Below are 12,820 nucleotides of genomic sequence, written 5' to 3' on the forward strand. Positions count from 1 at the left end.
CGCAAGTGGTAGTGAAAAGCAACCACAATCCCTTTCTTCTTTGCCAGCGCCCTTTTAGACAGGCCTATCATGGACTTCTAGAACATTTCTGAATGCCTTTGGAATTCCCTACATCATTTTGAAATGATATAAGATAACATTTGGCCATTTAAATTTGTCTCCCTCCTCAAGACACAGAGGGGAAATAAAGATAGAGATCTGCCCATCACTGCTGGTAAAAACTGACTAAAAGAGAGGTTTGATTGTGTATTAATGGCAAGAATGCATGGAGTCACATGCTTTCAAACCAATTAGCAATACAGATGAGCTAGCAAGTCAAGTTCCATTTATAGGCTGGGGGAAGGGGAGAAGTAAAATAATCTGTGTTGTTAAGTGTTTCTGAGAAATGAAGACCTCCAGGGCAGAGAGAAGGCGGATCAGGAAATAGCTATGCAAATCACATGCCTATGAAATTACTAAGACTTTGATCAGAGGCATTAACAACTGCTGGAGCATTCGCAAGTACGAAACAAGGAGTGAGTAAGACAGGACATATTTGGAAGGCATTACAAAAGTGTTTACTTACATGGTTTGTTGAGCAGTCAATGAAGTCCACGGCTGTTTTGGACTTATGTTGCCCGACCAGTCCAGGTATGACAAATGCAGTGATACATTCCACTCTTCATTAGTGACTCTTGGGGATCTCAGTGACAAAGACCCTAAGTGGCTTGACCTCATGGAAAGCCTGCTTCATTTTTTTTTCCCCACACTCTTTCTAATAACACTACCGCGCACCCTTCTACAGGTGGTAGGAGAGGACCTGGATTCAGTGAGAGCATAGTTCATTGGAAATGCTAAATTGTAGTTAATAGGCACGGTGGTTGAAGCAACATCAAGGTATGGCTTGGGCTAAAGCAACCTTGGAAACTCAAAGCAGCCGTGACATCCAGAGTAGTGAGTGTGACCACTCCCCTGGGGCACACCCCTTGGTCCCTGTGCAGGGCTGCCTCGTCTTGGTGGCATTTGAGAGTGAGGGCATTTGAGGCTGGCTCTGGTCTCAGCTTGCAAGTCTGGACTCATCTTTTTAATGCCTTTATTTGAGGGAAAAAATTACTCTTAAATAGGAAACTGTCAGAACAATGACAAAAAATGATAACACTCTTGCAGCTTTTTTTAAACTGTGCCTGTTTGCTTTAAAGTCATCATTTAAGTTAGCAAGCCCCTCAGGATGGAATTGTGCTTGTTAATGGCCCGGTGTGTTCTTCTCTCAGCGCAGTTGCTTCTCAAACATTTCTGCTGGGTGTGGGAAATTATTTATAGGCGAACAGAATAAAAGTAAACTTGCATGTTCTTAAATCTATATATAATTGATTCTTTGTGAATTCATGGAAAGATTCAACCAATTATCGGATGCTGAGTACCAGCGGCTGCAGTTTTCTGGCCTTGCTCTGTGAGGTGTGGAGCGGGGAGTATATGGAATGTAACCGTGGATTTGAAATAAAATTTCAGGGAATCATTTATGAATTTAAAAGTAAAAATGTTGGCTTTAAGTTAAAGCCAGCATGAGAGCTGAGAGCTTCTGTTTTTCTTTTCTTTTTTTCCAAGTATTTGAAAACTGAAATTCTGTAAGAGATTATCTGTGAAATGCCTTTCTTTTATTACACCCATAAATTTCAGGAGTGGCTTTGATCAAGCCTTCTTCTGCCATTCTCGGTTTCTAAATCTTTTACTCATACGTTAATAACTTTAAAAACACTCATCCTATTTTTGTTGTAGTGCAAGAGGAAGTTTCTAAGGAGTCAAAAGGGAAACATTGAAAATAGAACACAATAAATGATAACTAAATTAGGATAGGTTTTTTTTTTCCCCCCCAGTAAGAGCAACGCTCCATGCTGAAACTTGCCAGAGTATTTTAAGATTATTGTCTGTAAAGACAATGTACCAAAGAATTGAGATGCTCAGAGGAAAGGCATTGAAGAAAATGCAAAGTATTATCAGTAATGCACGCTATGCATAGAACAATGCTTGCCAGTCCACAATCCTTCAATCGGCGTTGTTTAGTTTTCTGACTTGTGTTTAGTGTTACACACACACACACACACACACACACACACACTTGCAAATCAAATGAGTTAACGCTCTGCCAGCTTCCTCTAGACATTGACCCTGGGAGTCAAACTCTTAGGAAAATGATGCCTGGTTTTCCATTCCCCTAATTCCAGTCCCTACCAACAAGCAAGTCCTATCTCTGAGTGGAAGCTCACAAAGAATTTCTCGAGAGAACATGTTGCTGTGCTGGCAACAAAATCCTCTCTGCAAAACGAGAAGAAAGAGTTGTTAACTGATGAGTCAATCCAGCTTTTATAGCAGTTTATCTTCATGGCATTTCCAAGAGCATAAATGTTATAAAAAAAAAAAGAGACGGTCATGACAGGAAGAACACAGTAGGAAAAAAAACAGGAACATTTAAGCCAAAAGCAATTTACTTTGCCAGTAACTGGTTACATTTCCTTTGTTTTTATTATTATTGCAAGATGAAAGTTTCCCACACCTGTGCTGCCCTGACACATAACTTGTCAGAACCCACAGTGAAGTAAATACGTACATGAACGCCTGCAACTCTGAGCTTCTAGACTCTTTAAGAAAAACAAAACAAAACACAAAGCATGTTTTGCTATACTGTTTAAAAAAAAAAAAAAGACTGTGATTCAGTAATAGTTGAAGGAGTTTTTAAGAAAAGGAACAAAACAAAACACATGGGTCAGATGTCAAAGTAGCCTGGGGCACTGGTGGGTGCCGATTCTCCTGGGATTAACACCTATAGAAATAGCTGTGACGTCACAATGGTGAATACTTGTTAATTTCATGGCGCTGAGTAAGAGGAACAGATGGGCAGTCAGAGAGGGAAGATTTGTTTTAAAAAACCACAGAGATCTTTCACCGATTAGGCAGAAGAGTTAGTCAGTGGCTCACTGCAAGGGGGTAATGTACTTGGTGCTCTAAGTTTTATTGGAACCCTGTGACTTAACTGATGGGGACCCTGCTCGCCCTCAGGGCTGTAGGATACCGTGTGATGCCTGAGATGGGCTGCAGCGCCCTCGTGCTGTGTGGTATTTGAGAGTTTTTTCATTTGGGGAAAGCTCCCCGGAGACTGCCAGCCCAAGTTAATAATATAGATCCCTCATTATGAGACACAGTGTGTATGTCCTCTGTTAGAGAGAAGTTCCTTAAAGCAGGGGCTCTGGACAATGTCCGGCTGCCTGGGCTGGAAGCCTTCTGCTACCAGTAACCAGTGGTATGACCTAAGACAAAAGTAATTTCACTCTATCTCAGTTACCTGGTCTGTAAAATGGGGATAATACTTGTGCCTTCCTGTTGGCTTGTTTTGAGTTTTAAATGAGTTACTGTATGCAGAGTGCTGACTGGCAAGAAAAAGTGCGCCGTAAGCATCAGCTATTATTATTATGTGTGAATAATATTGAAAACATTCGTGCAGAGGGCTTTGACTGAACTCTCTGAGCCGGGCCAGGGTTGGCCAGTGGATATACACACATATCAAAGTAACTGTGCATTTCCTGCTTCACACTAAAATACACTACATGTCTTTTTTTTGAAGTAGAACTCACCAGCACCAGGTATGCTATCAGTAAATGTATTGCTGGCTTCCAAGAATGGCTTTGTTGGTAGAGACTGCTCTCATCTAAAGCACGGGAGCTGGTGTGCGTCTGGAGTTTTAGGATTTGGGTTCTCTCAGGAAGTGTGCGGCCCTTAGCTGGCAAGAAGAGGGCGGGTTTAGGTGGGTCCGGGGCAGCTAGGAGGAGGTGGGGAAGAGTTAAAGGCCAGGGCCACGCCCCCCTGACCCCACCACACCATAAAGCATTTGTTTTCATTCACCCGCCTAGCAAGTGATTTGTCTTCTTGACCCTGTAGGAAAAAAAAATGTAATCTGGGGACAAGAATATTTGCCCTCCCCAAAAGCCAGCCTTTCGGTCCCAAAGATTCACCTGGGGTCTTGCGGATCCAAAAACTCTCCCATTGTATTACGGGGGCTCCCACCCCACACGGAGTCCTGCACGCTCCATTCCCCCAGGACTTTGAACGTCTGCTCTTCAGGGCATTTGTTCATTGCATGTGGGACAATCGTGGTCCCACTGAGATGCCAGATACAATTACCCTAAGCAGGAACCAAAGGCTGTAGGTTTCCTGTCTCATTTCCCACAGCAAACTCAAGTCACTGGTGTGTGCTCCCAGAGCTCACAGGTAAGCAGGAAAGGTGAGTGCCGTTTTTCAGGTGCCCAGTGTGACGGGCATACATGTGGTCAGGTCGGCGGGCCCAGCTCTTGACACCAAGGAGGCCTATGTGGGCACCTGTATTTCCACTAGTCACTTGATTATTCAACAGTATATTAGGCAGTGCTGCCCCTGGATGGATACTGGGGCAGAGAAAAATGAATCTAACATGGTCCTGCCCTTAAGGACTCTCCAACTTCGTATAATAATAAGCTATGAGACACAGCTAAAGTACAAATAATACAGTGATACTTTCCATCAGAGAAGGTCAGAAAAGAAGTTCAGAGGGGAGGCTAAAAGAGGTATTTGAGTTTGAGGCTTTGGTGACTGGTGAGATTTACCTAACCATGCCTGAAACATCAGTGTACTTGCCTTTCTTAGGGACAAAAGCCTTTTTCTCTTGATCAGATTCCACTTAGAGTTTAAGTTTGTGCGACCAGACTATTAGGTGTTAGTCTGTTCTAAATTTGCAATTCTCAGAATTTGCTGGGGAAGGGCATGTGCCTCTCTGGGTTCTGAAAGCAGCTCAGAGAATGGAGAAAATAGACCCGATTTGGGGATGACTTATTGTCAGTTCCCGGAACCTTTGCCTTTATTCAAAACAGCCTGTTCAGTGCAAGTTCTCTCTATCTAAAAGGCCTTTGGGATTTGAAAGCTTTTCTGGAAATAAATGCCTTTTAGGTTTAAATGCTTTTTGCCAACATGTTAGGAAGGAACGATCACAGTAACAAGTCTTAGAACAGAGGCAAGATTGTTTTCTTCCTTTTAACGAAATGCCTCAGACCTACCCCAAGTTCTGTGGGTTTCCGTCAGCTTTCTGTTCTGCTATTATTATGATAAGGGACTTGAAAGTACATCCTTCCCTCGCGGTCATTAAAGTCTTAGCCCTTGGGTCAGTTGTGGAAACACTTCTGTGCTACACTGCGTCCTCAAACCAAAATGGTCCCCGCCCTGGCTCCCGGCCGAGCCTGGAAGGAAGGTGGCATCGGGCTCTGACAGGGGAACGGGAGGCCAGGATCCACAAAACAGGCCGGATGAAATCACCAACCCCGTGTGGTAGTCTCAGAGAGAGGCAAGCCCTGCCTGCCAGTCTGGCAACTCAAGCCAAGTCCTCGGAGCTCATCCCACACACCCCCGTGCTAGTCACTGCTGTGTGTTTACATGAGTAATGGAGCTGCCGGGGGAGGGGAGTTGTAAGCAGAGCGCTGAGCCTCGCAGCTCGCATTCGGAGGGAAGCTGACATCCACACCAAGTCAGGTCGAGACTTCAGGGACACAGGGCCGGGAAGCAGTCACATGCTGTAGCTTTCACGCGCACAGACACCATCAGGCAGATGTTTGTCGACTGGAATGGGTAATCGCCGCTTTCTCTTTGCTTGATTTTTTTGTTTGTGAGTTTGTTTGCCTTTGATGATTCCAGGCTGGCTTTCTGAGATGGACTTTAAGACAAACGTTTTGGGGAAATGAGAGGAGAACGGATTTGGGAAGGGGGGGAGTCTGAGCCCCAAAGCCACTTTTTAAACTTTTGCCTGAAAGTAAAGGCAGCTCTGCTTTCTTGTGCTTTGTCAACAGCAAGACTGTTATCCACAGTAGAAAATCAAATCAGTGGGATTAATTGTGTTTGTTAAGAGGAGTCCAGTGTACAGTGCCCTAAAAGCACTGGTTAGTGGCGTGACATGAGTAAGATTAACAACAGTTAAGAGGGTTTGAGTTGTTCAGATTTTCCATGGTCATAATCATACCTTAAAGCAATAAAGAAGTGTGGGTACCTTGAAAGGTCCTAAAGAAATTGCTTGGGGTATAATTTGTTAGTTTGGAATTCTTCAAGGGCTAGTCGGTTAGTTGGTTTGTTTTATTTTTGCTTGACTCCGGTGACTGATGAAGTTAAATGTGAAAGCTGATGCCGGAGAGTCGTAGCACTCAATAAACAGCAGCCTTTTTTTTTTTTTTCCTCCTTCTTTCTGTATGGATCTTAAAGGGATTCAAACTCAGCATCCAAGATGAAATATAACTTTGATTTGTGTCTTGTCTGTGGCTTTTAAAAAGTATAATCTCCACGGAATCAGGCTAACTCCAGTGTGATCTTTGGAAGTTATTTTAAGTAACCCTCAAGATCTTCATAAACAAAATGTATTGAAAAGGAAAAGAGAACATGCTGACTTAAATGTATCTGCCAGATCTGTTGAGATTTGAAGCATGCTGGTTGCGATATTAATAGTAAATACATGGGATAATATTTTTCAGATTGTTATTTTGAATGCCTCTTTTTTTTTTTTACAGCTCTCTCCTTACTTATTTGTATCATACTTTGAGAAAACACTCATGTCTCCACTTTTGAAGAGAGATGTTTTCAAACGTTACATTACTATGATACCGTAATGGGCTGGCATATCATTTGGGTTTCTGAAAACAAGATGCAAAACAAAAAACAAAGAATGAGCCAGGCTCAGGGCTGTCTTTCAGCCCAACACGTTTCTTTGATAACAGTGGGGAAGTGCGTTTTCCTTATCCTAACCCTTTAAAGCTGAGGGCTCCGTTTTATTTATATTAATTAGACACGTTCAGGTGCAATAGATGAGCTTTGGGGAACATGGACAGAAGTGTACAGTCTACCAAGAGGCAGCCTTTCAGAGAGAGACGCCTAAAAGGAGGCTTGGCTACCACAGATGTGTATGTTTCTCTGAACAATTAGAGGGCGCCACTGGAGTTTTAACATCCTTGGTTTTTCATAAGGAAACCCACGCAAATGAAAATGTATCTCATCTGTTCTCCATTTGTTTTCAGCGCCAAATCTTAAAGGCAGACCACGCAAAAAGAAACCATGCCCACAGAGAAGAGATTCATTCAGTGGTGGTAAAGATTCCAACAACAATTCCGATGGCAAATCCGTTGCCAAGGTACAGTCATTCGGCTCCATGGTATTCGTTTTGCTGCATCTTTTTGTTTTCCCCTCTTCTCTTTCTCTCTCTGCTCCTGTGTCTTGGTGGCAGTTTTCAATTCAGAGTCTGACTTTGCTATTCACAGCTCTCTGCTGTTCCTGTTCCCGCCACCTCCCCTCCCCTCCCCTCCCCACCCCTCCCCTCCCCACCCCTCCCTCGGGGGTGGGGGTGGGGGTGGGGGTGGGGGAGGGGCGGTGCAGGCATTTTGATTAGTCAGCAGAAAGACTTCCCACCTCCCTGTTTGGCCTGTTGGGTAAAGGACAGATGATTAAGCGCCCACGTCATTGAGGCTGAGATTTCATAGTAGGTGACACAATGACATAGTTTACTCTGCTTGTATCAAAAATAGACAAGCTGAACCATCCTCTTTCTGAATGTATTCGTCTAAATATGTTTCAGCGGTTAACAGAGGATGAAATTAGAAATGGCTATAATTAATCTTTTTTCAAGTTACTTTTTTTTCAAAGTCACCTCTAATTTACCTTAGAATTAAAGACACGTAGCCCAGTACTTACGTGGATACATATACTCATATATAGATTTACATGTTTTTAAAGATCACTCTTGATGCAGAATGCAAGTCCAAACTCTAGGCTCTTTTTCAGGCCCTGGGGCCTAAGCAGTCTTTGGAATCTGGAAAGTGCATGCCTGAAGTATTTAGCACCATGAAGGGTGAAGTGTCACTTCATATTTTTAGGCTTATCTTTTTTTTTTTTTTTTTTTTTTTACTTTTGTGGCTTGGATCGTGTTTCCATGATTCCGTTTACGGGGTGTTTGCGTTTAGGTGTTGTTTCTGTGCCAAAGACAGCAGTAGCCCCTTTAGGACCTGAATTGAAGCCCGGATTTCAACTGATACCACGTTTCCAGATCCAAGGACTTAGCTTACGAAAATGGGAGCATTATTAGTGAATTTGGAAGATCCTAAAGTAGGAAAACATGAATTCAGTTCTCTGTTGACCATCTACTATTTTTCTGCCATGGCCTCCTCTTCTCCTCCCGGTGAAAAGAAGCAAATCCCAGACATTCACATTCTATAGCTTATCTTCAAGGATTATTTCATCAGGAAGTTCTGAGGACTTATGGGTTAAAATTTCTTCATGCTTCCAAGATTGCAAGGGGTTAAAAAGAGACCACCCAGTAGAAATGTGTGTTTTCTGGCTAAAAACAAATCTGTTTTTCCCTAAAGTTATTTTTGTTCTGTTCCTTTAACCTTCTGCCAAGTGAGTCTGTGTGGATACCAAAAATGAATTTTCTAGTAATTCGGACATCTTGGCCCTACAACTACCTATCTAGGGCTTCGACTTCTGTGGTCTTGAAGGATGTCAGCGGGAACAGTTTGTTCCCTGTGACATGGCTTGCAAGATACTGCAGAATGCAGTGAGAGGGTTTTAGGATCGTGGCATTCAGCAGAGCTTGTCCTGACAAGGTCTTGTGTTGGCGCCCTGCCCCATACCTCTAAGGTGACATCACGTGTTTATCCCAGCATGTTCTGCACCTGAGCCCAGCAGGAGGAAGCTCCTTCTCATGTCATTTGGAGCCACCACCAAAGAGTGCCTCTGGGAGTTTTACAGGAACTCATACAATTGATCTGAAAGAACAGCACCTCGAATATCACCCTCCGTGGAAGGCAGCTCAGGACTCCTACTCGGACCCACAAAACTGAAGAGAACTGCAGTCTGTATTTGCTGTTCACTGACTTACCCTTCTCAGAAGGGACAGTAGTGAAGCCTGGGTTTTCTGAGTGACCTTCTCCACTTGATTTGCACCAGCACTGCCACTTAGCATCTTTACCAGAAGGAGGGTCATCCTTCCGTCATTCGTTTCAATGGTGACTTGATGAATGTCATGCTGCAGTCAGCTCCCGGGGACTGGTTTAAACGCCCTGCTCCTCTCGGAGTCTTGGATTACAGTCCTGCTTTGTCTGCTTCCAGTGGGTCTGGAAAGACCGCTTCACCTAGAAGAGAGAGACTGGTAGGTATGAAGTATGGCGGGCTTATCTGTTGGCCCCAACAAATGGATGTAAAATCCCTGCTGAATGGACAGGCCACATCTGGGGCCGGGACAGCGTTAAAAAGACGTGTGTGACTTAAAGTGGTCTTTTCTCATGAAACGCTACCGTAGAGGTTACAAGTCTGTGACCATCTGATCATTTGCTGAACCGGAAGCAACATTTCAGGTGATAGTTTGGCTTTATGACCAAGACTTGTGTGACTGTTTGTTTTTTTTTCAAAAGTGCCTCAAACAGACCATTTCTAACTGTGGATCAGTACCAGCTTCCTGCAGCTCCATGCAGCAGAGCTCTTAGAGTAAGAACCCACTCACTTTGTTGTGTGCATGACTGGAAACGCAAGTCAAGTAATTTGCCTGTTGCTATCCAAAGGTTGCCCTCTTTCAGTGAGAACATGAAAACTAACTTTGCAAGACTCTGTTTTCCAAGGGACAGAGAATTTCATGGCTTTCCAACAATAGCAAAAGTCTCATGGAGAAGAGGCTACCAGTTCTCTGAAGATGTCATGAATGTGTCCAACACAAATCCAGGTCTGGGGCAAAAGCCCATTCATAATGCCGACCTATACAAGAGAAGTCTTCTCAGCCTGGCTCTCTAATGAAAGGCCTCCATTGATAAAAGGCAAATGACTTTTCACATCCTGTAAGCACTTTCCAAAGGCCAGAAGTACATTAACAGGTGGCTTATATTCTTGTATTCTTAAAGGAACATTAAAAAAGGAAACTGCAATAGGTTCTTCCCTTTAAATCACAAGCATACTTTTGATACTTCACAAATGTGATACTTCCATTATTTTCAATATTTTTCATCCCATTTGGTTCGCAGAATTCACCCCAGGGATTATCCTTCTTGCTTTCCTGAGGAAGAAAATGAGGGTTTCCTAGGAAGTTAGTGACCAAATCGAAATTAGACTCTAGTTCCTTTCCTGCTGGTTCAGCACATCTTGCTGCCCCAGTTGAAGGCTGAATTAGTTACAACTCAATCCAGTGAAAGGATGTGGTTAATATCAAATAGGTGGTGGTTCACTGAAAATGTTAAATGTGGATTCTTTAATCAGCACTTCCTCAGTCACTTTGGAAACCCCAAAGCTCTTAGTGAACTCAACAAGTGTAAGGTGTTCAGGTCTGGTGGGGGCGGGGAGTGGAGTGGGGGGGAACAGATCTAGTAATTAACTGTTACCATCAAAAGGCTGGGCTTTCTCAAGGTCAGCATGAAGACTAGCTCCCGTGTCATATTTCAGTAGCTTAAAACGCTGAGAATGTTTCCGGTAAGTGTGAAAAAAATGTAGAAAGGAACTTGGCCTGGTCCTATCCAGAAACAGAATAATACCCTAAAGGGCTCATTTATGTTAAGTGAAGAAACGTAGGAGCTAGTCTGAGGACAGAAACCACTGTTAATGTCTTACGAAGCCCCTGGCCCCCAAGAGAAGCCCCCTGACTTTCAGGATGCAGCTCAGTAGGTGGCAGCCCAGCATCACCTGGAGCCTCCCCTGTGATCATGGGGTCTGAATGACTTTGGGTCGGGGTTGTGCATGCCCTCTGTGCTTTCCTTCTGTTTCTGGGTGTTTCTGCATGGGTGAGGCAGCTCCCTAGACACTGAGGGGCAAACCTCACACTCCCTTAACAGTGGCGCTTCTGACCTAACAATATAAATAAGTGGCCCGTTATCACTGCAGATTTAAGACCTCAGCCTATTTTATATGCAAAACTGACACCTACTCCTGGTTTTAAAAGATGGGTTTGGAGTGTGGGAGACCTGAGTTCTCAACTCAGAGCTCTACCGGACACTAGCCACATACTAAAATACATACCGCTGAGCTTCAGTTTCCTTGACTGTAAAGTGGGGCTCAAAACCTCCCATTTATGATTCTTGTGAACATTAGGTAGGCTGTGTGAAGCCCAGGGCGCGCTGCTCCATTGATACTGGTTTCCTTCCCTCTGCTCAACACACAATGGAAGGAATGGAGCCCTTTTACACTTTGGAAACCACCGAGTTTTATCTTCAACTTCTCATTTGATAAATCACATTTCTAAGCTGTAGGTTTTGTAATGCCTAGTGATAAGATATGGTCTTTAATTGGAAGTATGTTTTGACTATCAATTTAATATTTTTATGAGTGTCAGTAAAATACAGTGTTTAAAAAACCACAAGCCATTGAGTGAGACTACCTGAGTTCAAATTCCAGACTCGCCACTTACTAACCTGGACATGATCTTGTGATCTTGGATGTGTTACCCATCCTCTCTGTACCTCAGTTTCCTCCTCCCTCATAGAGTAATAACCTGCCCCATTAGGGTTGTGAGCATGAAATGAGATAGGGCCCACACAGGGCTTAGAATAGAGCCTGGCTACATAGTAAGCGCTCAAAAAAGGCCAGAGAGCAAGACAGATTAGAACTGGAGTGATTTTATGATTTTAAAGAGCCGTTAAATGATCGATTTCATCAGAACTTTAGACTCAACAATCTGAAATTTGACAGTGAAAAATGATGACAATATAAAGTTTCCCAGGATGCTTGCCTTAATATAATGTTACAAAGTACTAAAGTTTGAAAATACTGTAAGAAGAAATCCTATATGGAAAAATGTTTTCATCCCACTTCCACCGATCTTTAAAAATTAAAATCTTATCTAGAGGCCCAGTTGATTGAGTTGTGCAGGAAGTTTTATTTTTTTTCCAGGACTCTAAAGATATTAAACTAGTGTGTCCATTTGAGAGAATAAACAATAAAGAAGACCCTTGCAGAGGAGACGTTTGTTTCCCTTTAATAGATAAATGTAGCCTTTTATGTTCTTAGAGGAGAGGTTCCCCTTTGGTAAATAAGTGAGGCCTTTTATGTTCTTAGCGCTTGGGAAGGAGACTCTGAAGGGAAAGAATAAGAGGGGTCAGAAATCTGAAATGGAAAACCTTGTTGAATGTGTGGGACATTTTAATTCGTGACATTTCCTGGGCAGTCATCCTCTTCTCTCAGACGTTAGATCGGGAGATGTAACGAATATTGGAATGTACACATTCCCCATGGGCTCACTTGAACTCGCAGCTTGACCCTTTGTACTTCCCCCTTTGACAATTAAAATAGCTCAGCAGCTCAGCCGTTACATTTAACAACCATCAAAGGCCTCTTGTAGAACGTGGCAGCGAGGAGGGAACATGAGGTTGGCCGCTCCGTGTGGCGGGCTCCGTACTTGCCTGGAGCATGGAGGGAAGAACGTCTGGCCCATGTACTGTCATTTATTTATTAATTATGGAGCTTTTCACTTACTCTTCTTGGGTTTTTAGCTGACCTCTACTTTTTCTTTTGTGGCAACTTAACATCTATGAGATTCTCAGAGCTGACTGAAAAGCGAGACACCCTCCTTAAAGAGTGGGGTGTTTTGTTTCCTACTGAGGGTGTATCTGGGCATCACCCTCAGGTGACAGATAGCAGAGACCTTGCTGGTATTCCTGATGCCAACATCTGCCAGCATTGACCTGTTTTTCCAGTTTGCTGGGAAGAGTGGCAACAAGATAAGTTTACTATGAAGAAATACACTTGCCTTTCATTTTGATACAAAATGCGAAACATGGGACTGTTATTAAGAACGTTCCTTGAATGATAGTAACAG

At 43.3% G+C, this 12,820-nt stretch overlaps 1 protein-coding gene across 1 annotated transcript in view; it reads left to right on the forward strand.

Annotated features, from left to right (window-relative positions):
* Positions 1 to 5,498: 5,498 nt before the first annotated feature.
* The window catches only part of ARID5B (AT-rich interaction domain 5B), a 46,992-nt gene continuing 39,670 nt past the window's right edge, over positions 5,499 to 12,820 (forward strand). The window contains exons 1-2 of the mRNA XM_082673355.1: positions 5,499 to 5,622; positions 7,053 to 7,165. Of these exons, the coding sequence (XP_082529481.1) occupies positions 5,619 to 5,622; positions 7,053 to 7,165 (117 nt within the window). The 5' untranslated portion in view covers positions 5,499 to 5,618. The remainder of the gene's footprint in view (positions 5,623 to 7,052; positions 7,166 to 12,820) is intronic.

Source organism: Grampus griseus (assembly GCF_964374135.1).
Source record: "Grampus griseus genome assembly, chromosome: 16".
Classification (NCBI taxonomy): domain Eukaryota; kingdom Metazoa; phylum Chordata; class Mammalia; order Artiodactyla; family Delphinidae; genus Grampus; species Grampus griseus.